This window comes from Lontra canadensis, unplaced genomic scaffold, assembly GCF_010015895.1.
Source record: "Lontra canadensis isolate GAN:19392208 unplaced genomic scaffold, GSC_riverotter_1.0 scaffold97, whole genome shotgun sequence".
Classification (NCBI taxonomy): Eukaryota; Metazoa; Chordata; class Mammalia; order Carnivora; family Mustelidae; genus Lontra; species Lontra canadensis.
The window spans coordinates 5,184,741-5,211,536 of record NW_022631091.1 but is presented as its reverse complement, the minus strand read 5'-3'; the positions used below and the strand labels follow the sequence as shown (position 1 = coordinate 5,211,536).

The following is a 26,796-nucleotide window of genomic DNA, read 5'->3' as shown; positions in this document are numbered from 1 at the left end:
AGGACATTTTAAAGGCTCTACAGTCTCTTCTTTCAAAATGCTGGAAATGCTGCCGCTGGGGAAGGGGCCCACATCCCTCTATGATGCTCCTCTCTTCAGAAGCCATCTGGAGACCAAGCCTCATTCACCAAAAGTGGGAATAAGTGGTGGGGGTTTGTGCACCGGGTCCCTCGGAGGCAGAGTTCCTAGCACGGGATGGAGGGTCCCATCTGGAGGGTGGGCTGGGCCTGTAGAAAAGACCAGTCTCCATGGCCCATACCCCCAGCAGGGAGACCTCTGAAACACTGACCCAGGCTCTCCTCTCTGGCCCGGTTTTTGTCTCATTTACTCTTGCCTTCCTGATGTTAGGTGAAGGGGGGGGGGGGGGGGGGGGGGGGGGGGGGGGGGGCTGATTTCAGGGGTGGAGACCATAGTCCCAGGGGAAGCGGCCGGGCCATGGCCTCCTCCTGGAACTCTAGACAGCACTTAGCACTAGGCTTGGAGGACCAGTTAAAACAGTGAAATCATAAACCAAAGGGGCCCCGGGGTGGCTCAGTGGGTTGAACATCTGACTCTTGGTTTTGGCTCAGGTCATGATCTCAGGGTCCCGAGATTGAGCCCCTGGTTGGGCTCCGTGCTCAGCGGGGAGCCTGCTTGAGATTCTCTCCCTCTGCCCCTGCCCCAACTCATGCCCGCGTGCTCTCCTCAGATAAGTAAGTAAAATCTTTAAAAAAAGAAGTCTTAAAAAATAGAAATCACCAACAAAAAGCACAAAAATGTGAAAAACATGGCACTAAATAGACCACAAAAAAATGGCACCTGTTTACGGTCTGAGCTGAAACAAGAAGGGGGAGTATGATCTCACCCCTCTTAGCTGGGACCACACGCCCCAATGTTGCAACTTTTATGCTGTTCTGCACCTGCCTTCAGTGACCCTGAAAACACTCGCAAGTGTTGTCTTGGGGGTTACAAATGAACTTTGACAAGTAGGCAAATTTGCAAATACAGAATCCATGACGGATCCATTGTAGCAATATTTTATTCAATCCTTATAACAACCTGCAAGGTAGGAATTGTTATCACCTTGATTTTCACACATGAGAAGGTGAAACTGTAGGTTGCTTGCTCAACATCCCAGAGTTAACAAAGCGGGGAAGCCAGGACTCTAACCCAGGCAGTCTGACTTCTGAGCCCGGATTCCAGCATTTTACTATTTGCATTAGGGGCTCTCAATGTCAGTACTCTTTGTGTGGTACTTTTCAAGAAACTAAGCCTGGCTCGGGTTACAAGAAGTGAAAAAGCCCATAGAACGTTCTTAAACATTCGGTATTATTTTCCAAGTAACATTTCTTATACCCAAGTACAAGTTGAAACATAGGAAATTGTTCTTTTTTAGGTTAAAAGTAGTTGGACATTGCCACTTTTACATGGTTCAATCTCCTATATCCTTGGAAAGCCTTTTGTCCATTACTAGAGATAGTCATTTGTTTTGTCTTTTTGCATATGGAAAGCTAAAGTTACAGTCTTTACAGAAGGTATAGATGTACTTACTCTTTTATTAATTAGAAGCATAGAGATTTATAACAGATGTTTATCATCTATTTTCTCATCTTTTAAAATTAAGGACAGGGGCACCTGGGTGGCTCAGTGCATTAAAGCCTCTGCCTTCTGCTCAGGTCGTGATCCCAGGGTCATGGGATGGAGCCCCGCATCGGGCTCTCTGCTCAGCGGGGAGTCTGCTTCCCTTCCTGTCTCTCTGCCTGCCTCTGCCTACTTGTGCTCTCTGTCTGTCAAATAAAATAAATAAAATCTTTAAAAAATTAAGGACAAAAAGATAAGATCTTACACTTTAGTATAATAGGCCAAATGTAAGTATTTTCTGCCCCAAAGATGCTGAGCATTGGACTGCTTTATCTGAGCAAGTGTTTGATCTTTTTTAGGGTTTTTAATAACATCTGCATTTATCTAACTGAGATCAGATAAAATCTCTACCGAAGGCAGTATGATGGCTAATAAAGGTCCTCGGGGATCACCTTTTAATTGTAAGATTTTAGGAATCTGGATGATGTGACAAAACAAAATAATAGACATTTTCATTATGATCTTACCAAACTCAAAAGCAAAACCTATCACTTGATGAACTTAGAGTAGTGTGTTCACAGAAAGCTCCCAGATACTCTGAAACTCATATTCTACAGGTTGCCCTAATTTTTTATCTCTCTTTGAAATATCCATGGTGGATAGTAAGGAAAAAAAAAACAAAAAACAAACAGGCTACTTCCCCACGGGCTGGTGTTCCGTTACCCCAGAATAACCAGAGAACAGTACACTGCTGTTGGAAGGTTTGCAGTGTTTATGCAAAACTGGAAAGATTGGTTGGATTAGTATTCCTCTCAGAAGCAGGGCTTCACTCTTTCGAATTCCTAGGTGGAAGATAAGCTGAGTAAATGAAGACACTCACAAGTGAGCAGGAATGAGGCAGCCTCCTGCTATTTCTCCCGAGATCATGTGTGGCACATCTGTCCTCATTTAACTGCTGAAGTGGGTGTCACACGTCTTGAGGGAATTAGACTGGGAAGAGCTGGTTCCCAGGGCCACACGGCGAGTGGCAGGGCTGAAATCAGAACACAGAACCATCTGCCCCAAAGCCTGCCCTTCCCTCCCTGCCTCCTTCCAAGTGAAGATATTTTGAGAACTTGGCTCATAGCAAGATGCCCAGTCTAGAACCGAAACCCTGTCAGGATTCCCAAACCAGCCCCCGGTATTCTTCTGGTGCCAGGGCTGCCCTGGACCGCCCGGCCTGCAGCACTGGATGTCGGTCTGAAGTACTGGACCTTGGGGCTGCAGTACTGGGTGCTGGTTCTGCAGTACTAGATCCTGGGGCTGCAGTACTGGGTGTCGTGGCTGCCGCACTGGGTGCTGGGCCTGCACTACTAGGTGCTGGGGCTGCAGTACTGGGTGCTGGTTCTGCAGTACTACGTCCTGGGGCTGCAGTACTGGGTGCCGGGCCTGCCATACTGGGTGCTGGGCTTGCAGTACTAGGTGCTGGGGCCGCAGTGTGGGGCTCGGGTCTGGCGCACTGGCCCCGAGTGTGCGGCACTGAGCGTGGAGTCCACGCGCGAGGACCTGCGTTCATCCTACGGCATCAGCTGAGCGTCCCGACCCCAGGGGAGAGGACGCCGCGCAGCAGCGAGAGTCGCACCCCGCGGCCCGCCAGCGCACAGCCTGGACGCGCAGACTCCCGCCCGGCCGGCGGGGCCCTGACGCGCAGGCGCGCGCTGCTGTGAGGCGCCGGAAGCGGCGCCCCGGATGTCCGGTCACGTGGGGCACCGGATTCCGGGTTCCGGGAGGGCGCGGGGACCCAGCGAGCCGGGCCGCCAGTGCGGCGGGGAGCGGGGCCATGGAGAAGCTGCGGCGGGTCCTGAGCGGCCAGGACGACGAGGAGCAGGGCCTGACGGCACAGGTAGCGGCCGCGGCGGGGCCGGGCGGAGCGCGCGCCGGTGTGCCCGCCTCCCGAGGAAGCTGGGGCGCTCCGGGTTTTCGTGGGGTCCGCAGAAGCCCCCGGCCCCACCCCGCGTCGGCCTCCTGGCCCTCGGGGTCCCGCGGCTCTCCCGGGGGTTCTGCGCTGGGCTCTGCAGCGGGGCCGGGCGGCGCCGGCGGGTCGCGGCTGCCTCGTCCTGCAGCCGCGGGAAGCCGGCGTCTGGGCTTCGTGTCGCGGGTGCGCGCGGGGGTGAAGGCGGCGCCGCGAGTGGACTGTGCCTTTCGGAAACGGGGCGACCGGAGGGGCGGGGGGTCGTGGAAAAGGGAAATCAGCGGGATGAAACGGTGTCTGCTCAGGCACGGAGCCCCCGGGTAAAGGATTCCGCGCCGAACCGCACAGCTTTGCCTCAGCGCCCTTACCCCGAGGCTCGGCGGAGGGGCCTTCCTCCCGCGGGAGCAGTGCGGGCAGCCGCGCGGCGGGAGCCCTGGCGCCGTGTGCTCGCCGACGGCGCTTTTCTGGCTGCCCCGGCGCGGAGCGCTGAGCACCGACCTTGCGGAGCTCTTAGGCGCCCCTTCCTCGCGGCCTCTCCGTGGTCCTGTTTGCTCAGCGCTTCTTGGGCCGGCTGGCTGGTCGGCTGGGAGGGCCCAGCGCTGCAAGACAGGAACTGCTTTCGGGGCCGGGGTAAGCGGTTTGGCGGGTGGTCGTGGTCCCACAGGGTCCACTGATCGTGTGAGAGGCGTCCGTGGGGGCGGAAATGGGCCCCCCAGCTCCCCGACTGGCTGTGTCGCGCTCTCCAGGGCAGCGTCCGTAGCGCATGCGGCTGCTTGCCGTTTAAACTAATTAAAAGTAAGATTCAAAATTCCTTTCTTAGTCACACCAGCCGCGTCTCGGGTGTCCGGCAGGCACGTGTGTTCATGGTTGCTGCGTAGGACGGGACACGAGTGGGACGTTTGGTTGCAGAAAGTTCTGTTGCACGGAGCAGCTCGAAACCTGGGGTACGTGAAGGGGATAGTGTCCGTTTTCTTGAGCCCCCAGTCGGGAGGGGAGAAGGACGTTGAGAGTAGCCCAGAAAACGGGAGGCTGGTGGTGTAGGCAAGAGAGGGGATCATGGCTGGGGGGCTGTCCAGGGGCGGTTGGGAGGATCCCCGGAGAGGGGGTCGGCTGCACCCGAAAAGGGCTGGCCGTGCTTGGGCAGGTGGATGGCCAGCGCCTGTGGACCGGTGGGAGGAGAGGGGCGAGAGCACGTGGCTGCAGATGCTGCCCTTGGAGCACGAGAGGATTCTGTCCTCACTGAAATGGGACGCGAAGTTGCCAGTTGGAAGTTGGGGTGGGGGTGACGTTGCAGTTCAGGGAGAAGGTGCGAAGGTTGCTGGAGAGAATAGGCAGATGGATGAACGGACAGGGAGCAGCAGTGGGGCTGTTGGCAGCACGAAGCCCCACGTGTGGGTAGTGGTCCGGGCCTTGAGGTGGGGGTCGTGCTGGGCAGCAGGAGTGCGGGGCAGGGCTGGCAGAGTTGGATTTAACCCGGGTTTGGACGCTGCCCGGTGACCGCTGAGGGGGCAGAGGGCAAAGAAGTTGAGGATGTATGCAGGAGTGACGATAGGAGGGCAGCAGGGGTGCGGGGGGGAGTGAGTGTGTGGTGACGTCGGTGGGGTCGGTAACTAGGCATGCTGGAGGGTAGGAGGTGGTGGTCGGAAAGGGGGATGCGTGAAACTGATCATGGAGGGTGTTGAGATGATGGCACGTGTCTTCCTGTAGATGAGGGGCTTGGCGGTTGGTGTAAGGCGCGGAGATCACTGGAGGACAGAGGGTGAGGAACCAGGAGTCTCGTCGTTTAGGCGGCTTCTTCCTCCAGGGGCGAAATGACCAACAGTTAAGACGGGAGTGGGGGGATGATAGTGAGCCGGACGCAAAACCCTTCGAAGAGCAAGAGGTGTGATATGGGAGGGGGGCAGTGAAGGCGGTGACCTAGGGGATGGTGGAGCAGGGAGGGGGAGCCGCAGGTGGCCTGGTGTGATGGCAGGGTCCTGGAGGCAGCTATTTCTGGGAAACAGCAGTGAGGGGGGCGTTCACCTAGGCCACTTCCTGTCCCCAGCGGTCAGGATGCTTGGGCCTGAGAAGATAGGCCCCACTCGGAGAGTGCAGGGGAGACCGGAGTGCAGAGAGCGGGAGGCGGGGACCTGTCAGGGCAGAGGGTGAGGGTGTAGGGAGCTTGCTGATGGTGTTCAGAGTGACATCCTACGAGTGTGGCAGGACGCACATGGGGTGGGGTTTGGAGGACTGGATGGGATTGGCTCAGGGCAGCCGGGGAGGTGGGAGACGGTGGTGGCCAGATGCATCTGAGATCTGGGACTGCTCCGTCCTGCTGTGGGGACTTGGCGGTCAGGGAAGAGGCAGAACAGCGAGTTGTAGGGTCTCTCCTTGTGAGATGTCTGGAAGGATCTAGATCAGTCACGCGGCTTCCTGTAGCCCTTGGTAAAAGGTCCAGACTCTGCTCAAGGCACCTCAGCCCTCTGCATGCCTCCCCCGTCCCTCAACCCGTCCCCCAGGACAACCACGCTCTGCTCAGCTGCCTTGGCCTTAGCCATTTCTGTTTTCTGGGCTGCCCCAACCTGGCTCCCAAGGTTTGCCTACTGGGCCTTAACCTGGGTGGGCTCTTTCTCGCCGGGATCCGACAAGGGTGACCAGGCGGTTTCTGGAGTGTGAGAGGAACCCAGGGACCTGGGGGGAGATTGGTGTCATCAGGAGGAGAGGGCACTGTCCCTCTGATGTCCCCACTGCTGTCTGCTGTCTCTTCGAGGCACCTCCCCAGAAGCCTTTAGCAAGCCTCCAGATCCAGCTTCGGGAGCCCCTCCCGCCCTGCCCTCCACCCTCGGACCTGCTGAAGTCCTCCCTGCGCACACATGGCCCCTGAGGTGCTAGAATTGGGCGTTCACAGGTGTGAGGACAGCCGCCTTACCATGTTCGCAGCTGTGTCACCAGCGTCCCACTCAGCTGCCGGGCAGTCCGGGTCAGAGCAGCCGATTAAAGCGACGGACTGGGGCGCCCGGGTGGCTCTGTCCGTTAAGCGTCTGACTTAGGCTCAGGTTAGGGTCCTGGATGTTGGGTTCAAGCCCCGTGTTGGGCTCCCTGCTCCGCAGGGCGTCTGCCTGTGATTTTTCCCTCTGCCCTTCCCCTGCTTGTGTGCGCGCTCGTGCTGTCTCGCTTCCTCTCAATTAAGGAAGTAAATAAAATCTTAAGAGAAGAAAAGCAGTAGGCCAAAATGACAGGGCCGGCTGTGCCCCGGACTGCTCTCTGTGGCCGCAGGAGCAAGAGGCTGGACGCGAGGGAGGGCTGGCTTCCCTCTGTGCCGTTTTCCCCTGGGCTCTGGGCCCCAGTTGGCGGTACGCTCCCTGTCGGGGGAGCCCCAAACCCAAGGCTCGGGCAGGTTGATGGAGCCTGAGTCAGGGAGGAGGGCGCGCAGAGGGCCGGACGACTCAGCCCCGAGGACACGCCCCAGGAGCACTGCAGTATCTGCTGAGCGGATGAGTGAGCGGAGGCCCGAGGCTGAAATCAAGTGAGCTTTTTCTTTAAGCTGGAAGAGGCGTAATCACGTGGACAGGTTGGTGGGAGCGATCTCAGGGAGAGAACGGGGGTCACTCTCGACACAGGGGAGTAGGGGATACTGCGTGTTCCCTGAGAAGGTCGGGGGGCTGGGCTCTAGGGCGCACTGAGCTCAGCCCCTCTGCGGACATGCGCGGGAAGGAAGGGAAGAGGGGCTTGTGTGGGGCTCGGAGGTTTGCTGGAAGCGAGCAGTGGACGTGGCCACATCAAGGGTCTGTGTTTTCGGTGTGGAGGAGGGGACGCTGCCTGCACAGAGACTGTCAGGGCCACGCCCGGAGGTTTGAAATAGCCCATGGGCTGTGGAGGGAGAAGGCGGGGTGTCTGCTGGCGTCCGTCAGTCCCCCGCGGCGGGTTGCCCGGCAGGCGTCGTCAGGGCCTGTGGGAAGGTGGCGATGACCTGGTTATGATCCTCCGTCCTGCCACCTGACTGGCCAGAGGAAGAGGACGTGGGCTTGAGTCGTGGCGTTGTGCCAGGTGGATGCAGCAGAAAGGAGAGGAGAAGGACCAGTGGCCTGGATGTGGGGACCCCGAGGCTGCAGGGCAGTCCAGGCACGAGCCGTTGGATCCGCGTGCCCCCAGGGGGACATCAAGGCCCAAGAGCGCAGCTTGAAGTTTGGGCATGGACTGGTTTCAGGGAGTACGAGTGGCCTGGGTCACTGAGAGGGGTGGAGGGCAGAGCCCGTGGAGACGAGGGACGAGAGCAGAAGGGCCGGGCTGTCCATGTGGGTGTTGCAATCATCCAAGACTCTGCCAGGATCCGGGGTAGGACCTGTCTTCGGAGGTCGCAAGTGAGAGCGCGTGACAGGGAGAGCAGGAGGGGACGGGAGGGAGGAGGGCCTGCGGGTCACAGAGGAGACCGAGTCAGGAGCCGGGCTCCGGAGGTGGTGGGGCGACGATCCCACTGGAGAGCGTCTGTGCGCACCTGCTCCTGGAGCTCGTGGTCGCTGGTCATTACCTCTCTGGGCGCCGCCGTCCTGTTGAGCGAGGACTTGGGGGAGTACCGCGGTCGTGGTGTTCGGTAGCTGAAGGCCCACCGCGTTCCCGTTATCCAGGTGCTGGCGGCCGCGGGGCAAGGCTCCACCGAGACAGCCGCCGCTTTGAGATCCGGGCTCTCCTGGCTTCTCGGTCACTAGGAGAGACACGAGTGTCCGCCGGGCCGCGGGGTCGTTCTCTCGTCTGTAATGCTGCTGCTGCTGCGGAGATGTTTTCCAACTAGTATTGTTTTCCTCAGTCGTGTGCTGGTTCCCGGGAGTGCTGTTCACTGCAGCAGGGAGAGGGCGCGGCGAAGGCCAGGGTCTCTCCTGCTGACCAGAGGCTTGCTTTTTGCTTCCTCTTCCTTTGTTTAGTTTTTCTAATTAGTTTTACTTAATTATCTTTAAGATTTTATTATTTATTTGAGAGAGAGAGCATAAGCAGGGGGAGTGGCAGGCAGAGGGAGAAGCAGGCTCCCCGCTAAGCAGGGGATCCAATACGAGACTCGATTCCAGGACCCGGGGGTCACGACCTGAGCCGAAGGCAGATGTTTAACCAACTGAGCCACCCAGGCGCCCCTGATTATTTTTGAAGATTTTTATTTATTTTGAGAGCGAGCGAGTGAGCAAGCGAGCAGGGGGAGGGGCCGAGGCAGAGGAAGAGAGTCTCAGCAGACGCCCCGCTAGTGCGGAGCCCGGCATGGGGCTCGATCCCACCACCCTGAGATCAGGACCTGAGCCGAAAGCAGACGTCGGACGCTTAACGGATGGAGCCAGCCAGGCGCCCGCTGCCTCTGCCCTGATGACAAATGGTCCTTGGTGCCTGCGTCCATGCGTATTTCTTCTCCGGGATGGCCTTTAAGCAGTCAGCACAGTTGCTGGTTTTGCCGCGCTCACTCCTGACGGTGCTTGGACCAGAAAGGCGCACCCGAATGCTTCTGCGGCAGGGCTGGGCCGTCCGGGCTCCTCGGGCTCCGTTCCGGCGCGCACTAGGGAATCTGGGGTTTGCTTCCGTGTCCTGGACAGCAGGCAAACCTCAAGGCGAGTCATTTGCTTGTGGCTTGAATCTTGCGTTTTTACAAATGGAAATAACTTGTTTCCTTTTGGCGATCATCACTTGGAAGATGGTAATAAGGGGGAGCAGCTACAGTCCAAGAGAAGCGTGAACTTGAAAACCGGCAGTGAGCTTGGGAACGGTGGGGTGACGTGAACTTGTCAACTGGTTCCCACGTCACTGCTCCCTCGCTGCCCGGTTCCCAGTCCGGCTTCCACAGGTGCTGGTCTGGGCGCGCCGGCCGTGGGTTCCTGCGCGGCGAGCGGTCCGCGGGGTCCATGCTGCTCCGTGGAGTGGAAACGCGGCAGGGGCCCTCCTCCTGGTCCGAATGCGTGACATTTGGACATTTTCATAGGCAAGTCTGTTCTTTGTTTAACACGGAACAGTAGTTTTGCTCTAAATAGGTGGCATTGCAGGAAACGAGAACGTGAGTTAAAGCAGATTTTAAAAAAACATTTAAAATGCATTAAGTGATATTTGTTGTACTTACCATCTTTAATGATTTTATCTACTTTTCATGCTGCGCAAGGATTCCCAGGTTAATTGGTTGAGGTAAGGAATGTAGCAAAAGGTATTTTTGAGCCTTTGCAAAGAAATTCTGTTTTTGCTTCATTATTCTTGAAATACGTTATAAGCACATGATCTTATTTTTAAGTATCTGTGGTAATATAAGTTAGAAATTAAGTTTTGATATAAACTTCTTTTTTTTTTAAATACGAACTTCTTAATATGTATTTCTAGTTTTCTGAAATGACCATTGCTGATACTTTTTCAGCTTCATTGGGAAATAAGTTCTGAGTGTAATTAGAAATCTGAGTGTGTCTACAGCTGTGTCTGGATTACTGTAGAAGGCGTGCCCGGTGATTTCCGCTCTGCCCATGTAATTTGGTTACAGTTTGCATATAACAATGCTGTTGCTCTAGCATAAATGATCATTTTAAAAAATATGTTTTTTTAATAATGTTGAGGGTGTACCTAGGGCTTTCCTGAGTTGGTTTTAAGTGAACTTTTTATAATACATGGAAGTTATGTGTCTGGTGGCAGACACGACCAGTGGCTGCCCAGGTCCCCCTCATGAGGCAGGTGTATGCATCCGCCTAGGTCCACAGCCGTGCCATCCTGCAGGCACCCCCGCTCTGCTGACAGCCTGTGGCCAGCTGGCAGGAGGTTGGTTCCGGAAGGCCGGCCCCCTGCATCAGGGCGGGACCCACACTGAGGCGGTTGACAGCCCAGGCCCGAGCCAAACACCAGCTGAAACCACATGATCCCTCCCCTTCCCCATCAGCTCCTCTCACTTCCCTCAGGGTTTGTGCCCAGAGCAGTTCAAGCATCAGAACCCCTGTCTCAGGCTCTGTACTTGGGGGCCTCTCCTGCACAGCCTCAGGTAGGGACAGTGGCGTGGTGAGCCCTCTGCGCCCGGGACCCAGCCTCAGCAGTGCCCCACATTTTGCTGATCTTGTGATCTTGTTTCATCTTCCCCCGATTTTTTTAGTTGTTGAGTATTTTATGATATGTATCCTACGTCTGTGTGTCTGCTGTCCTACAGGTGAGGGCTGTTGAAACGAGGAGCACAGTGCCGTGGGCACACCTGTCATCCCACCGGCAGAGGGAACAGCGGTGCCCCAAGACCGTCCTTCACCCCACGTCATGCTCACATCTCCCTTCACAGCCTGGGGGGTGAGGGGGGTCTTAGCCTTCTCATGTGGCGTGCAGGAGGCACAAGCAAACACATTCCACGGACAGGCTCGGGGGTGTTGCCCTCCCGCTGCACGAAGTCGCGAAGTCGGACTGCGCCAGGCAGCTGGAGGGCGCGTTCTGATTCCCCTTCCTTCCTTCCTTAGGTCCTGGACGCCTCGTCCCTCAGCTTCAACACCAGGCTGAAGTGGTTCGTCATCTGCTTCGTGTGCGGCATTTTCTTCTCTGTCCTGGTGAGTTACAGCCTCCTGTCGCCCCGTGACTTCTGTTCTCGGCCCAGCTAATCCCGTGTCGTCCAGCAAGCAGCCTGCCCTCCAGGCTGCCGCCGGACTGTTTCCAGGGGGACGTGGTCACTGGAAAGAAAGGGCTAGAGGGCAATACAGAGATGCCGAAATTAGTATTTGCTGGGGGTGGGGGGTTACAGGTTGTGAAAATAATTTTTTTTAAGAAAGATCAGTGTGTGTAGAAAGCTGCAGAGCCAGGAATTGAAACGTGTTAACTGTTTAACTCGCTGTGTATAAAGAATATTACTTTACATAGGGTGAGATGCACGCACACGTGTAGGGAAGGTTCCGTTATGGGTAAGTTGTGGATACTCGTATGCAAAACAGCCAGAAGAGTCCACTTGGCAAATAACAATGACCATTAACTGTCTTTAAAATGACGTAAGTAGAGACTCGGCTAGCACATTTGTACTTAAACTATAGTTTATTGTATAATCATATCATTTTTACTTAGCGTGGTTATATTTTACGCTGTTATAATGGTAAAACTTTCGAAATATATTTGAACTCAGGGAACCGGATTGCTGTGGCTTCCTGGTGGCATAAAGCTGTTTGCGGTGTTTTATACCTTTGGAAATCTCGCCGCGCTCGCCAGGTGTGTACAGAAGTCGGGCTCCTCCGGGTCTGCTGTGCTGGCGCCAGCCTTTCCAGGAGACACCGCCTGAGTGGCACGGCTTCTGGAGCCACGAGACCGATGTTGGTTCGATAAATGCTCGTGGACTCCTGCCGTGGGCCAGGGGCGTCGTGGCGTGGGCACGGTGGGAATAGCCAGCCTTCGGGGCACTTGTAAGTGCTTCCGTCTGCTACCCCGGTGTCTGAGGTGGGCACTGTTATCACCCCCACTTTATGGCCCAGAGAGGGTGAGTCACCACCCCGTGATGTGTCCAGTAAGGTGACTGCCAGGCTCTCTACCAGACCGTCCTCCAGACCCCGGCCCCTGGGGCTGCGCTCTGGTCCCTGCGTGGGAAGCACCGTCTCGGAGGGCTAGGGCCGGACTGGAGGTCCTCCGGGCGTGGTGCTGAGTGGGGAGATCAGAGGGCAAGGGGCGCCAGCCCGCCCGGAGCATGTGGGATTGGGCGTGGGAAACCCCCTCTGAGGATCTCGGTGCCCAGTTTGGTTGTGTTGACGTGTGCCAGAGAAGTTGTTCTGGGTTTGTGTACACTGAGTTTTCGGAGGTGACCTTCTGTCTCCTCAGGAGTTTTCTGGATCGGGGGTAGTCAGGTGAACCTGCGAGAGCCGAGGCCAAGCTCGGGGCTTTCCGGGCTCGAGCCTGCAGAGCTGCTCCTTCAGGCTCCCAGTGGAGCAGAGCCCAGCTCAGCGGTTTTAGGTCGTGTTGCTGTTGGGGGCTTCCCGCTGACCGTTTTTCGGGGGTCGTGTAGTGTTCTGGTCGGTAGCATGCAGGGGTGAGGAGGGCCAGTGCCTGAATGGGCTCAGATCGGGAGCAGACAACCTGTGGGCACGGATGGCCTCGGCATTGCGTTCAGCGGGAGCTAGAAGTCACCCTCGGGAGACCTTGTGAGAGATCGTGCTGTGTCCGCGGACGCCGGAGTCAGGCTCCTCTCTGGGGCTTCGGGCGGGCTGCATCGGTAGACCATGTGACTCTTGATCTGGGGGCCACGAGTTCAAGCCCATGTTGGGCCTAGAGCTTCGTTAAAAAAATAAAGTATTAAGCTTTTAAAGAAAGTTTACTTTTAATGTTAAGGAAAAATATAACTGATTTAGTGAGAGATTGTTTTTAGTAAACCAATGTAAGATGTCTTTTGTTTAAAGGGTTTATGTTTATGTAGCCAAAGTAGTAGATTCATGCCTTGGTTCTCCTGTTTGTTTCAAATGGTACGTACTTTGTTCTCTTTTTTAAGTACCTGCTTTCTAATGGGACCCGTGAAGCAGCTGAAGAAGATGTTTGAAACAACAAGGTTGCTCGCGACCGTTATTATGCTTGTAAGTAGATGATGCAAATTCAAACTTAGAGAAGGGGCTTTTGCATTATTATCTTGCAGATGATTGCTTGCTTTTATATGCGTACTCTGAAATTTCTCTTACTGCGTGTAATGACCCTGCCTTCTGCTGTGCGCTCAGGAGTCAGAGGAGCCGGCGTTACTTCCATCGACTGACTTGCACAGTGCTCCTCTCTGTCGCATGTACCTACCGTCGGAGCTCTGAGTGTTTACTGTGGAGCTGGCCCTTTCCCGCCCCAGAGAGTGCCTCATGATGGAGGCCCGTGTGTGCTCTTCAGAGGGGGCGGCTGGGACACAGGGCTCCCCAGAGGCCGTCCGTCTCTTCTCTCAGGGATGCTTGGCTTCTCCAGGTAGCCTGTCGTCTGGCTTCTGTCCCTTCCCCGTGTGACTGTTTAGTCCTGGCAGCGCGGCCTCTGAGCCGTGCCTTTCAGGATGCCATTCATCACCTGCTGGGTCTCGTGCACGGCCGTCAGGTCCTCGCTCTTAAATTCGGGATCTGTGTTGGAACCGGGGCAGGCATGGGCTTGTGGTTAGGAGGTTTGCACGTCACGCATTTTGGCTTCTTGGCTGATCTTGGCTCCCTCTGTCCAGTGAGCGTCCGGCTCCTGGTGGACTTGTCTGTGTCTCTCGCAGATTTCTCTTCAAGCTCTTGAGCTTAGGGGTCAGCATCAGCTCGTGTGTCCTGGTAACGCCAGGAGGCTTTGAAACAGCCACTGCCGGCGGGTGTGTGGTCAGGAGTGGCCTCAGCCATGATGCGAGGGAGGCTCGCCCACCTCCGCACCAGAGGAAAGGAAGTCCTTTTTAGCCTGACTTTTCATTCTCGTCCTTATTCAACTTCATCATATTTTATTACCATTTTTCTAATTTTTCCAGTTACTTTCAGTTTCCTGTATTAACACGCATAGCAACATATTAAAACTCAGCTTCGTGTGGGTTACCGAAGCCGGTGCTGTCAGACGGGGAGACGTTTGTATTTTACTCGGAGTTTGTGGAGATGGGCTTTGTTTCGGATCTCCTGGAAGCCGTCTTAGTGACGTTCTCTACACAGATAAGCAGAAGGCCAGGAAGGCTGTTCAGACATTCAGAGATACAGACTATTAGTAAAAAAAAAAAAAAAAAAAAAAAAAAGGGGTGGTCAGAAAAATGGAAATGGTGGGGAGACAAAAATATACATGTGAAATAAACTCAGTATTTTAATAAAGTAAAAAAAAAAAAAAAAGAGATACAGACTATTTCCCAGGAGAGACCATTAAGTGTTAACAGGACGTAACTTTGGTGGTGACCTGAGTCATGACGTTTCCAGCCAAGTGTCCTGCGTGCTCAGGTTTGCTGCTGACGTCATTCATGCCAAGTCGTGACAGTGAAGCGGCGACTGGCACTTGCGCATCTTCTCAGTGTCGGCCCCTCACGCGGGCCCACGACAGGTTCTGATCCGCTCACCGCCGTCGTGCTCTAGAGCAGGTCGGCGGACCCCGTCCTCATTTTCAAGAGAAGAGAACTGAAGGTGAGAGCAGACGACTGATTGGACACCCAGAGTGTCAGGATGTCACGCCTGTGCCTGTCAGCCTCCTGCTTGTCATTGTTGCCGTCACTCCTCTGCTTCCTCGAGGGACACAGGGACATGGAGTGATGGTGTCATCTTCGGTGTGAAAATCGTTACAGTAGATGCCTTATGTCAAGTTAAGTAGAATTTTCCGGGTGCTCCCGGTTGTGCTAAGTGCCCGTCGCAGTACTCTGTCACTAAACGGGAACGTCAGCCCTCCCCAGAACAGCCGTCCGGGGATGAAGAGCCGGGCTGTCGTGATGAGCACCGAGTCGTGCGTGCCAGTGTCGATCCCCTGTCCCGTACACCCGAAGCCAGTAGGTCACGGGATGTTAGTTATACAAGACTTAAAAGAAGTGAAAAACCAGCAGCTGGTATCGGTCCTCAAACATCCCGTCGGTTGATTTAATCAGTGGGTTGTTTACTCGGTGCTGGTAGTTTGCCCAGGAACGCTGCAGTCCTAGACTGTAAGTCCCAGACTCGGCCCTGAGTCCGTACAGCTGGAGCAGCCGTGTCCTGGGTTCGGTCCTCGCTTCGTGACGCACGCCAGCGAGTGCGGGTCAGCTCTCGGAAGGACCCTCACTTGCCGTTTTTCTCTTCTTTCCTCCAGCTCTGTTTCATATTTACCCTGTGTGCTGCTCTTTGGGTAAGTTCCACCCGCCGGGCCTGGCTTCTACTAACGGTGGCCCCGCACCTGTGTCGTCATGCCGCCGTCCCAGAGGAGCTCAGGGTCTGGTGTCTAAAACCCCCAAAGGTTGGGGGTCCCTGAGATGGTGTGCGGTAACGTCAGCTTAGTGGCTAGACTGGGGAGCAACCCTGCTGTCCAGAATGGACAGGTGAGTTCAGACTCGCTTTTAGGGCAGAAGGCCCAGCTCCTCTCACCACTCCCAGGCCCTGAGAGGCTCCTGCTGGGGGCGTTTTCTCCGTCTGCTGTGCTCGCTGGCCTGGCGGTGCCGCACCCTGAGGCCGAGGATGCTGCGGGTGAGGGAGTGCGTTCTGAGTCACAAGATGTTGAAACTAATGAGAAACCAAAACAAATGAGCTAGAGGAGGCGAAAGGGGGCCCTTGGCTCACTCCGTTGGAGGAGCGTCAGCTTGATCTCGGGGTCATGAGTTGGAGCCCCACATGGGGAGTCGAGATGACTTAATTAATTTTTAAAAAGATGTAAAATCACTTTAAAGGGGGGGGGGCGGCAGCAGAAGTTAAATTAGCCTTGTGCCTCCTGAGGCAGGGCGATAGCTCCTTGTTAGCAGGGAACGGCGGCACCCAGTCCCTCTCGCTTCTCAGGCTCTGAGTCGTCCTTGTAGGAACTTACCGCCCCGTCCGCTTCCCGAAGGGATTCGCAGTGGTTCTGAGCTATCAAGAGACCGCACGCCTCAGAGAAGAGTAGTGTAGCGTATGTCTTAGGACTATTCCATCAAAAGTGTTCTGATTTTCTTTTTAATTTTGGGGATGTGAGGACTAAGCTTGCATTATGTGACAGTGCTTCTACCTCATTTCTCAACGATTACGCCAGAGAACGCTCTTAACCCGTGCTCGTACGCCCGTGTGGGGCGCGGATGCCTGGCTCGGGGATGGTCTAACCGCTGTTGTGTGGTAGGCAGTGGACGATAAAGAAGTGAACACAGAAATACAAATGGACAAGGAATCCCAGAGACAGGCCACTTTAACGCAGAAACTGTTCGTTTTACGTTATTCTGGGAGATTGCGGTAGGGCAGCTTTGCTTCCGGAACGAGCTCCAGGAGCGAGAGCAGGAGTGACGCGCGGAAGCCCTGCTGAGGACAGTGGCCCTGACTGTTGCTGGGGGGCGCCGCCGACCTGGACACGGGGCCCTAATGCGCCCCCCCACAGTTACCTCGGGGACTCCGAGGTAATTTAAAATGAAGATTTTAAAGTTTAATTAAATTTATTTGAACTTAATTAAATTTAAATTAAATCTAATTAAAATAAAGATTTATTTAGTTGAGAGAGAATGAGAGAAAGTGAGAGCTCGGGCAGGGGGAGGGTCAGAGGGAGAAGGAGCAGCAGACTTCCCGCTGAGCAGGGAGGCCCGTGCGGGGCTCCATCCCACGACCCCAGGATCATGACCTGAGCCGAAGACCGACGCGTAACGACTGAGCCACCCAGGCGCCCACATAAAAAAATCTTAAAAAAAACGCCAAAAACTGTTGCACCAAAACTTAAAGTAAACGAAGCCATTGTCTGCATTTTGAAGGGGAGGACTTGAACTTGCGAAGAATATTTTTAAAAACTCTTAACGTGTCTTTCTCTGTTTTTGCTGTTGCTAGTGGCACCGGAAGGGCCTGGCCGTCCTCTTCTGCGTATTGCAGTTCTTGTCCATGACCTGGTAAGTCTCCCTGACGAGAGCGTTGAGGTTCCCTAAGCGGCGATGAGCAGCTTGTTCGAGTCTTTGAGCCTGGGCACGTCGGGAGGCTGTCCCGGGGGGAAGGCTGTGCCCTGGAGGCCGGGCCTCCCTCGAGGTCAGATGGGTGCTGTGTCCCTGGGGACTCGCCGGTCGCCCAGCGGCGGCCGGCGGGCGGGCTGTGGAGGGGTGGGGGCCGCCGCGGTGGGGCTGCTGGGCTGGCGCGCTCGCCCCACGACGTGCGAGAGAAACGGTGGGGGTGAAGGCGATGTCGATGCCATGGGAGTCCTTAGAAGGGAGGCTGTCCCGGGAGAAGCCCTGGACGGCGTTGGTGACCGTGCCCTTTGTGCCATACCGCCGAATGCTTAGAGTCGATTTCCTTCTGCTAACTGGGGACCTGTCACACCTGGCGTGGGGGCGGTCCCGTCGGACTCATCAGTGAGGACGGTCAGCCGTCCACCGCGGGGCTGAGGGGCTCGTCCCCCCCTCGTCGAACACCTGTGTGTAAGCTTTGACTGCCCAGAGCCCCCCACGGAGAGGCTGCTGGCGACTCCAGGCCGAGCAGCCCGTGTTCTCTGTCCTACGTGCCGCCTTCTCAGGCCTGTTTCGCAACTCATCCTGGGCTTCCCAGGCCACGTGGTTCATCTGCAAGGTTTTCCAAATGGTTGCAAATCCCCAACAAAAGAGTTCCCCAAGTATTTATTGAAAAAAAAAAAACAAAAAACCCACGTTTAGGTGGCTCGGGAAGTCAGCCGCAGAAGCTGTAGATCCTGCTGCTGGCGTGTCCCCGGCCCCCTTCTAGGCGCGCTCCGTGGCACCCCTGTGCCCTGCTCACGTGCCGCTCCAGCAAGCACCCAGTCCCACTGGGTATCGAATTGGATGAGCCCCACCCCACATACCTCCGTGTCCTTCCTGACACGGGCGTTTCTGGAGTCCGTCCCCTTCTCACTAGAGCTCCTTGTCTGCTCCCACCAAGAGTCCGCCCGTTGCCCCCGAGTGGCTGTCTTCCGTCCCCCTGAGAGCAGTCTCCGCTCTGGCCCCGGGTCTCCCTCCACCGATGGCTGGGGCCCCATCGGGGGCCGCTTGCGCTTCTGCACCTGTGGGCTCGCTGTTTCCGTGAACCGTGGCTGGTTTCAGCCAGATTCCATGGCTTTTTCTGTAATATGTTGCTTTTTCTATTGCCTCAGCGGTACTTAATGACCTTACTCCCTAAGGGAGAATGCAGTTTATCCCCAGTTATCTTACGGTTTTTACTAAAACAACACCAGGGTCATTTCTAGTATCCCCAGGTCAGACTTCGGCAGGGGCCCGGAGGGTTCGTGCAGGAGTTGGGGGGTGGGGCACAGGCATTTGCATCTTTAATTCGTGCTTGGCCGATGCTGTTCCTGCCTGTCTGAGGGTCTGGGGTCCTACTGGGAGGATTGCCGCACAGTGTCCTGTAGCCGTATTTTCTGAGGTGTGGCAGTAGGGCCCCTTGGCTCTCAGAGGAATGGTGTGCAGACGGTCTCAACATCTGTGAACCTTTCTTGCAGGTACAGCCTGTCCTACATCCCATATGCAAGGTGAGGCTGCTGTTTCTGGTCCTCTAATGATCTCTGCACAAATACGCGGATTTTAGCAGATGCACATTAAAATGTGATGTAAAAGGCTGTTTTGGGTTTTTTTTTTTTTTTTTGTGAACTTTGACTTTTTTCCCCCAAAGAAATTATTTTTTAAATGAGTAGAAGTCTGCCATACAGTGAGACCACTTGGAACACATGCAGCAGGCGGGCTGGGGCTGTTTTTGCCACCTGGGCCTTTGCAGGTAGGAAATTGCTAATGGTTCCGTGACGCACGCACTCGGGACGTGGGACGTAGAGACACCAGCAAAACAAATTCTGCGTTGAAGATGAAGTGAGGTAGTGAACAGACATGGGATACGTAAGCGTTTAAGCCGGCAGAAACATACTTACTCGCTATGTCAAGAGGAATCGCCGTCTTGTTACATTCTTCCCGGGAAACGTCCTCATTCAGTTGTGGAAGAAAAACAAAACTCACCGTAGTCTTGCACCTGACCAGTTCGGAAGAAAACTCTGTTGAGGAACAGCTTCATTTCTTTGTAAAATCTGGAAACAGGTTACATAGGAAACAGCAAAATTGTATGCCTCATGTGAGCAAGGAAGGAGATTGTAGAAATTCTATTTTTACCCCATTTCAAATGGCCGCTTCTGTTTGATGAGTGCTTACCAGGAGGACAAGCAGACCACGGTCAACTCCAGGTGGGCAGGCTATGGAACGAGAGACTGCAGGCGAGCGTCTGTCCTCAGGACCCCAGCTGGGCGGTGGGGCGCCGCCTCTCAGCTCGGGGAAGGGTTGCCTAGAAGTGATGTCCAGCCCGGTGAGCCTGAGCTGGAAGCCGCGGCAGCTCAAAGCCACGCCCCACCCCTGCCTTTGGGGGCCGCACACAGAGTGTGCTCAGAATCCCAGCTCATCGCCGCGCTTCTGACAGTCACACAGAGAGTGACTGCAAGTGAATGAAAACGAGTCATAGTTGAAACAAACCGCTTTGGCAAGAAAGTGTGGGCAAAGGAAGTCAACGTGAATATTTCTTTGGAATTCTGAGGATGTCGTTACAGACATTCTGCTTTTTAAAATCTGCTTCATTATTTCTTTAAACCTTCTTTTGTTAGGGTATCTCTGGTGTTTGCACTTGTTTATACTGAGGTTAGCGTATGTGCTAGGAAGGAGGAACGAAAGTCGATGGACCTTGAAACATTATTTTCAAGATTCGGTTCCTGAGTTCAGGCAACACCCAGCAGAGTTATCGTTGGGGAGTGTTAAGTGGCTCCGGGTGTAAAGAGACGACCGTGCGTTTGTCTCTCGGCAGGAACGTTTTCTCCAACATCGTCTTATTTAAGGCCGATTGTTACGTTGTTTTCTCTCTTTTCTTTCCCACCAGGGATGCGGTAATTAAATGCTGTTCTTCTCTCTTAAGCTGAAAATCAGCGACTCTTTGAAGAAAGCATTGGAGAGTTGCTCTTCTGTTCACTTCCCCAAACAGCCGCTTCGACAGGTGAAGACCATCGTGTGTACTGGTTTGATTAAACTGTTAAATGTAGCGTGAAAGTCATTACGTGTCATTAACGTGTTCTTCCCCCAAATAAGGCGTTTTTAATCATTGCCAATTGTAAATGATTTTTAGTGAGTTTTTTAATCCTTTCTAAGTAGCATTTAAGATGTGAATATTTAAGGATAAACCTATGTTCTAAGCTTTTTTGGCTCTTTAAAAATGCCTACTTTTTTCTTTTTTTAAATTTTTAAATGTGAAAGTTTTTACTTTAAACTAAAAACTGCTTATTATATGTAATAAAAAATAATATATAAATCTTTACAATTTTGAAATAAACCCACACTTGGAAAAATTGTATTTTCTGGGTGAAATTTATCGTGTGTCAGGTGGGGACACATTGATTTTGTCCTGGCACCGTGCAGTTTTTCTGTAGAAAAATGAGGAAGATCCTGTCTCTGTCCTCGTGCTCCCGAGTACACATTTGCAGATGATCATCGTGTCGTGGTGAAGGCCGTGATAAGGGTGTCGTTCAGGGTGTAGGCGACAACATCCCCCCAGGAGCGCCTCCACAGCCCGGCCCTGGACCTCCTGTGCCCTCTAGGGTCAGGCAGGCCGAGGCGCCTGCCCGGAGGGGTCCTCACAGCCCTGGTGCACGCCGCGGAAGCCTTGCCCCGAGATCGAGGAGGATGAAATGTCTCTGTCATTTCAGTGCTACCAGGGACTTTGTTTTGGGGACCGGGGTGCTTTGACTTCCTGACCTTTCATCCTGCTTTGCTGGTAGGTGTAGGGTTCAGCCAGCCCAAAGGGAGGGGTCCTCCCGGGTCGGAGAGGTGGATCCATCCAGGTGGCCCACACCATGGTGTGTGTGTCCTGAGCCAGAAGAGCCAAGCCAGGCCCTGACGTGATGCTTAGCGGGAAGTGGATGGGGCTGGACCGGCGGGAGGAGGCACCCGGGGGAGCGCCCGAGTAGAACTGTGGGGACGCAGAACTCAGTGGAAACCCGTGTCGCCCACCCACGCAGGGGTCCCAGAGCCGGGTGCCGAGCTCTCGTAAAGATGTCTCTGTGGGGGCAGGGATGCAGCCCGAGGACAGAGGAGAAAGCCTGTGGCCCTCCATGGGCCTTCGTCCCAGCGCCTGTGGCAGCAGAGGCCGGTGTTCTCGGGAGCTGGGCGAGCTCGTGTTCTGTGCCTGGCGTGGCGTTTGTGCACTTGCTGAGCCCGCGATGTCCACTGGCGGCGAGCAGGTTCTGTCTAGAGGGGACCAGCCTGGTCCTGGCATCCCCCCGGCCAGGGGAGGATGGACATGGTGTGGGCTTCGGAGCCTCTGCGGCGAGTGGGACCAGTGCGTGCAGCGTGGGCCAGGCCCTGGCTGGTGGGTGCTGTGGGGAATCTCACTGATCACGGGAGAGCTCAGGTCAGGCCGCCTCCCCCACACTCACGTCCTCAGGAGGGGTGTGTGAGAGGGGCCCCCTCCTTTGCCCCCCGCCCCCTGCACCCTCTCCGGTCACAGCATGCAGGTCGGCGGCTGGCGGGCAGCACACCCCGCCTGCCCACTCCACATCCCCGAGAGCAGTTTGTGCCACGGGTCACGGCCGGGCCCACAGATGCGCTCTGGGGGCTGCACGACTCCCTGGCTGCCCCACGCCGTCTGCAGAGCTCAGTGTTGCTCTGCTCGCCGCTCTGGCCGCCCCTCACAGGGTCCCCGGAACATTACAGTCTGCGCGTGAACAGTGGAGGTTGAAGGCCGGGGCGGGTGTTGGAGGTGTTGGAGGAGGGGAACAAGCTAGCGTGGGTCCCTGGCTGGGCTTGTCAGCGGCTCCGTCACCGACCAAGCGCGGGGCGGCTGGCTCCACACCGGTGTCGCTGTGCACGCGTGGGTTAGGGCCTTCCCTCCGTGTCGCCTCCAGCTGAAGAAAGCTGAGGTTCTGCTCGGCCCGGCGGGCCTTCCCGGGGCGGGGAGGAGAGGGGAGCCGTGCTGGGCATGAGGCACCGGCTACAGACGGAGAAGAGGCCGCAGGCGTCCGCTTGGAAGGCTTTTGCACACGTCTCGGGAGACCTTGGACGTGAGGGCGTCTGGGTGCCCCCGGAGGACGTGTGCGAGCTCGGGCCAGTCTGCTGTCACCACGGGGCTTCCGACCACCTCCTGGATCTGGGCGGCGACAGTGGCGGGTGTGTCCAGACCTGCAGCCGGGGGGAATGGTGGGCCCTGCAAGTGTCGGGGGCCAGGGGGATCCTTTGGGGATCTGGGGAAAGGGCTGTCCCGAGAGTCGGCAAGGCGAAGGCAGACCGCGCCTTCTGTTCGTCTCTTGAAATGTCAGATCACCTCCTGGTGTACCCGCCGCCGTGAAAACGTCCGGAGGTCGTCGCAAGCGCCGCTGCTCTCACAGAGCCGCCGGGAAGCTGTGGCTGCCGCTGCCTTGCTGGGCTGTGGACCGACACCGCCAGAGGCCCGTGGGGGTGGCTGTGTGGTCTGCGCCGGCCGCACTGCCCGCCTCGCTCTCCGCGCGCCGCCCAGGCCGGCCTGTCGGGCCCTGTCCCTGCCTTCCTGTGAATCACTGAAGCTGGTAGCAAGCTGTGTCTTGGGGTGAGGAGCAAGTCTCACTGTGGCCCTTTGTGTGACAGCGGCGGCAGCTAACCCGGCCGCGAGCCCCCCGGGAAGCGGCCCCAGCCAGCAGAGCTCAGCACCACGGCCCCCGGGCACCTCGGGCCCGCCTGGGGTTGCTGGCCACGCCGCGGGCTCCCGTGCTGCGAAGCTCTGAGCTGTGTGACTGCTTGGGTGCCTGACTCGGCGCCTTCGGCCTCACCCCCGCAGGCCCCCCGTAGCCCGTGAGCTCCGCACGCTCGCTGTGAGACAGAGAGACCCTGCCACGATGCCGCGTGCTCCACGTACCTAAACAGCCTGAGCTCCGCGGAGAAGGGTATGACGTAAACTTACAGTGTAGCATCTTTAATAGAAGAGTTTGTGTCTTGTCTTGCTGCACAACTTGCTTCACTTTTTTGCAGGCTGACGAGAGAGAGCCCAGCATTACGTTTTGCTGTCGGAGGAGAACAGCCCTCCCAGCCACCTTCGTGGTCAGCCGCGCGGAGCGTAGGGCTCCTTGTGCCACACGGCAGGTGGTGGAGCGACGCTGAGTGCCTGGGGGTCCGCGAGACCCTCTCAGCGTCGACTTTGGTAATAATCCAGGACACTGTGCTTAAATCTTGCTACCACGGACGCACAGTGACGTTCTGGGGCTGCGGACCTGCGATCGCCAAGAACCTAGCACAGCCCACCCCTCATCTCTGTGATTTTCATTAAAAATATGTTAATGCAATGGTTGTGTTTTTTTTAAGGTTTTATTTATTTATCAGAGAGCGCATGTGCAGAAATGCGGGGAGGAGCAGAGGCAGAGGGGGAAGCAGACTCCCCGCTGAGCAGGGAGCCCGATGCGGGACTTGAACCCAGGACCCTGGGATCATGATCTGAGCCGAAGGCAGAGGCTTCACCAACTGAGCCACCCAGGTGCTCCTGGGTGTATTTTTTTTTTAAGTTTATTTATTCATTTTCAGTTATCTCTACACCCAAGGTAGGGCTCACACTCACCATCCTGCAATCAAGAGTCTTGTGCTCTTCTGGCTGAGCTAGCCAGGCGCCTGACATAGTGGGTATATTATTAATATAACGGGCTTATTGTCATTTTGAACTGTAATAATACCCATTTTTTTCTGAAGCTCTATCTTAAATTTCTAGTAAGGTTAACATCAGTAGATAGAGGTCATAAGAATAGAAGCCTTTTGGGTCCTGAGTGTCAGGAGTGTTGAGTCCTCAGGCTCGTGAGGTCCGGGTGAAGCAGTCCAGAAGCGATAATTATCTTCCTGCTGGGGAACAAGACTCCTAAGTCAGTAGCATCTGAACACTTCCCTGAGCGTTTGCTACCCCCGGAGCCTCTCCCAGGAACGGTATGGTGTGAGAAGAACAAATTTAGGCATTTTCAGTTATCGACCAATTTTTCTATTTCCTAGGAAAACACTAGTTTTTTTTTTTTATTTAAGATTTTATTTATTCATTTGACAGAGAAAGTGAGCAAGAGGGAGCACAAGCAAGAAAGCAGCAGAGGGAGAAGCAGACTCCCCGCTGAGCAGGGAGCCCAACACGGGGCTCGAACCCAGGACCCCGGGACCATGACCTGAGCCAAAGGCAGATGCTCAACCAATTGAGCCCCCAGGCGCCCCCAGGAAAACACTAGGATTTTGAAAACCGGAAGTAGCTCTGTGTGTTTCAAAATTCAAATTTAGTTTCAATTCTAGATGTTTGACTCTTTATTGCCCCATCAAGAAAAATCACTTGAATCCGAATCTGGAAATAAAGTATTGCCTGTGGGAAGGAGTGTGATTCAGAAAAGCAGAGCACTGATCTGTTTTCTTTTTGAAGTTTTTCTGATAATGCATGAAGTATTACACACCTTAGTAAAACCAAGAAATTGATAAGTTAGATTAAAAAAAAGCAACATTCCTTAACTCTGATACAACAGTAGGAGAAAAAAAACTATCAGTAACTCCCACGTGGTGGACAAGTATTATGATTATTTGAAATGTGACAATCAGATAAATGTCACAGCATCATCTGGTGACGATGGCATCTGCGCCGAGCAGAACACACAGACTGGTGGGTCCCCAGGTTGTCCACTGAAACCACTGTAACGTGTCAACGAGGAAAGTCAAATAAATGTTGGAAAATTAAATGTAGGTAAAATATACGGACAGTTCTCAATACATATATTTGATTTTGCAGAACTGACCTTTCACATCAGCCAGCGTACTTGCAAGTAACTTCTGTCACCTCCAGATGGCACGGGCTTGTGGGCTTTAGTCGTGGACTGGTGCAGTCTCTCTTCTACTAGTAGGACTTCTAATAGCAGTCTCTGCCTCTACTCTGGTAGAGATACGGTTGGGAAACTGATAAGCCGACCCCGGGGTCCCGGTGCTCTGGTTTTACTCGTTAATGTATAGGTACAGCGCATTGTTGGGTTCTGGGCACATTATGCAAAATCCATGGAAATCACAGTGAAGTTTAACCCTATTTCTTGACTGGGGTTGCTCTTCCGTAGCATTCTCTCTTCGGGACTACTGTTTGGCTGCCTGTCCTAGTGTGGTTTTCCTTACTGGTAACAGTCCCCGGCTCTCAAGTCAACTGTAAGGGGTCGTGTGACAACAGCGGCCCGTGACAGCGCGACAGGTGCTGATCTGTCTGGCCTCCTGCTTCCGCGAGGCTGAAGGGTTCCAGCGGCAGAGGCAGCTGGCAGGGAGCAGCGAGACAGTCATGAGGTTGCTCGAGCAGTCGGAAGAGCCCAGTCCCCTCAGGGGCGCTGCCTCTTCCCTCGAGAGGTATGGGAAGTCCTCCCCCCAGCGATGGTGCTTACTGGCCCATCCGACCTGGGCGGGTGACGGGATGGCAGGTGCTCTGCATTCACTTTTCTCCTTGGAGGTCGGCACACTTCCAGCTAGCCCCCTGCTCTGGTGTCCGACGGGAGCGTGCTGGGGGGCGGCTGTTGGCACAGGGCCCTTTGGAGTTTCCCCACACTTGGTCATGTTCCTGGGTTAGGCCTGAAAAGCATGTCCTATGGAAAAAAAAGTCTTGGGTACCTAATCAGTGGATAATCCACCTTAAGAACGCAGGGGCTGCTTATATGAAACTGACTCTTGATGCACTGCTGTGTAGTTGAGTTTATCGGAGTATCGGGGGAATGTCTTCGCGTCTCTGTGACTGGGACAGAAGTTGACAGTGAAGGCATCTTCATCTCGAACCCGTCACAGCAATAAATACACCGCTTTGCTCACAATGATCACTCATTAAAAGAACTCAATGTGGGCACCCGGGTTGCTCAGTGGGTTAAGCCTCTGCCTTCCAGTTGGGTGGGGATCCCAGGGTCCTGGGATCGAGCCCCGCATCTGTCTCCCTGCTCAGCGGGGAGCCTGCTTCCCCTCTCTTTGTCTGCCTGCCTCTGCCTGCTTGTGATCTCTGTCAAATAAATCAATCTTAAAAAAAAACACCTCCATGTGTAATATTCCCCATGTTATTGTCTCATTGAAACCGGACTATTTTGTCTATGCATAAAACTCGATCTTTAATTTCAGATGACGGTCTTCTGGCAACGGCATTAACGTGACACAAAGTGACCTACTCGGTGAGCCCGTGAACCGCCTTGTCCCCGGCGGCGGCGGCGCGCTCCCCGCCGACCGACAGCGGAGCGCGGGCCAGCCTGGCCGGTCTCCCCGCGGCTGGGCTTCCCACCACCTTACAGGCGCGGGGCGGTGGTCAAGGACTTTCCCTCCAACGGGCGAGGACTCCGCCTCGGGCTGAAGCCACAGCCGGCCCTCCCAGGGCCTCTCCCCGCCTCCCGGGGATGAAAACCGCGGCCGGAGGGGGGCGGCGGGCAGAGGCCCGGCCGCTGCCGCCCCGCGCTGTCCGGGCTCCGTGTCTGGCCGCACGCAACAGTCGGTCGTGACACCGCCGGGCGCTCGGCTGCTCCTGCTGCTGCCGCGTCGGCTCGGCCTGGGCCTGCCTGTGCCCGCGCTCGCGGGGGTCGGCGGCTCACGGCTGCCCCGGCCGCGCATCGACCCCGGCGGCGGGTGCCGCGGCCGGGAAGCGAGGACCGAGGGGTGCTTCGGCGGACCGGCCCCGGGTGGGCGCGGCGGCACGTGAGCGAGCCCGGGATGCCGCGGCCGGACGCAGGTGGGTGCGGCGGGAGCACGCGGCGCGGGGCCCGGGCCCCCGCGGGGGCGCCCCGGGTCCCCGCGCCCCGCTGACCGAGAGCCGCCCGTCTCCTTCCAGGCCGAT

At 55.6% G+C, this 26,796-nt stretch overlaps 1 protein-coding gene across 2 annotated transcripts; it reads left to right on the top strand.

The window, feature by feature from the left end:
• Positions 1 to 3,314: 3,314 nt before the first annotated feature.
• On the top strand, positions 3,315 to 19,958 carry SFT2D1 (SFT2 domain containing 1). 2 transcript variants are annotated; one of them, XM_032837190.1, is made up of 8 exons: positions 3,315 to 3,442; positions 10,930 to 11,016; positions 11,580 to 11,662; positions 12,927 to 13,008; positions 15,179 to 15,214; positions 16,858 to 16,916; positions 18,464 to 18,493; positions 19,870 to 19,958. In XM_032837190.1, exons 1-8 carry the CDS (start codon positions 3,380 to 3,382, stop codon positions 19,907 to 19,909), a joined length of 480 nt encoding a protein of 159 aa, XP_032693081.1. In that variant the 5' UTR covers positions 3,315 to 3,379; the 3' UTR covers positions 19,910 to 19,958. The 2 variants fall into 2 exon arrangements, with proteins under 2 accessions (XP_032693081.1, XP_032693080.1); XM_032837189.1 differs by lacking the exon at positions 3,315 to 3,442 and adding an exon at positions 9,647 to 10,472.
• Positions 19,959 to 26,796: the final 6,838 nt, after the last annotated feature.

What these genes read in the sequence shown, in the direction of transcription:
- SFT2D1 (XM_032837189.1), top strand. Translation starts at nt 10,350, where the DNA reads ATGATCCCTCCCCTTCCCCATCAGCTCCTCTCACTTCCCTCAGGGTTT. An exon ending in GCATTTTCTTCTCTGTCCTG is followed by an intron (nt 11,017 to 11,579) that starts GTGAGTTACAGC and finishes ATTTGAACTCAG; the next exon opens with GGAACCGGATTGCTGTGGCT. An exon ending in CAGTTCTTGTCCATGACCTG is followed by an intron (nt 16,917 to 18,463) that starts GTAAGTCTCCCT and finishes CCTTTCTTGCAG; the next exon opens with GTACAGCCTGTCCTACATCC.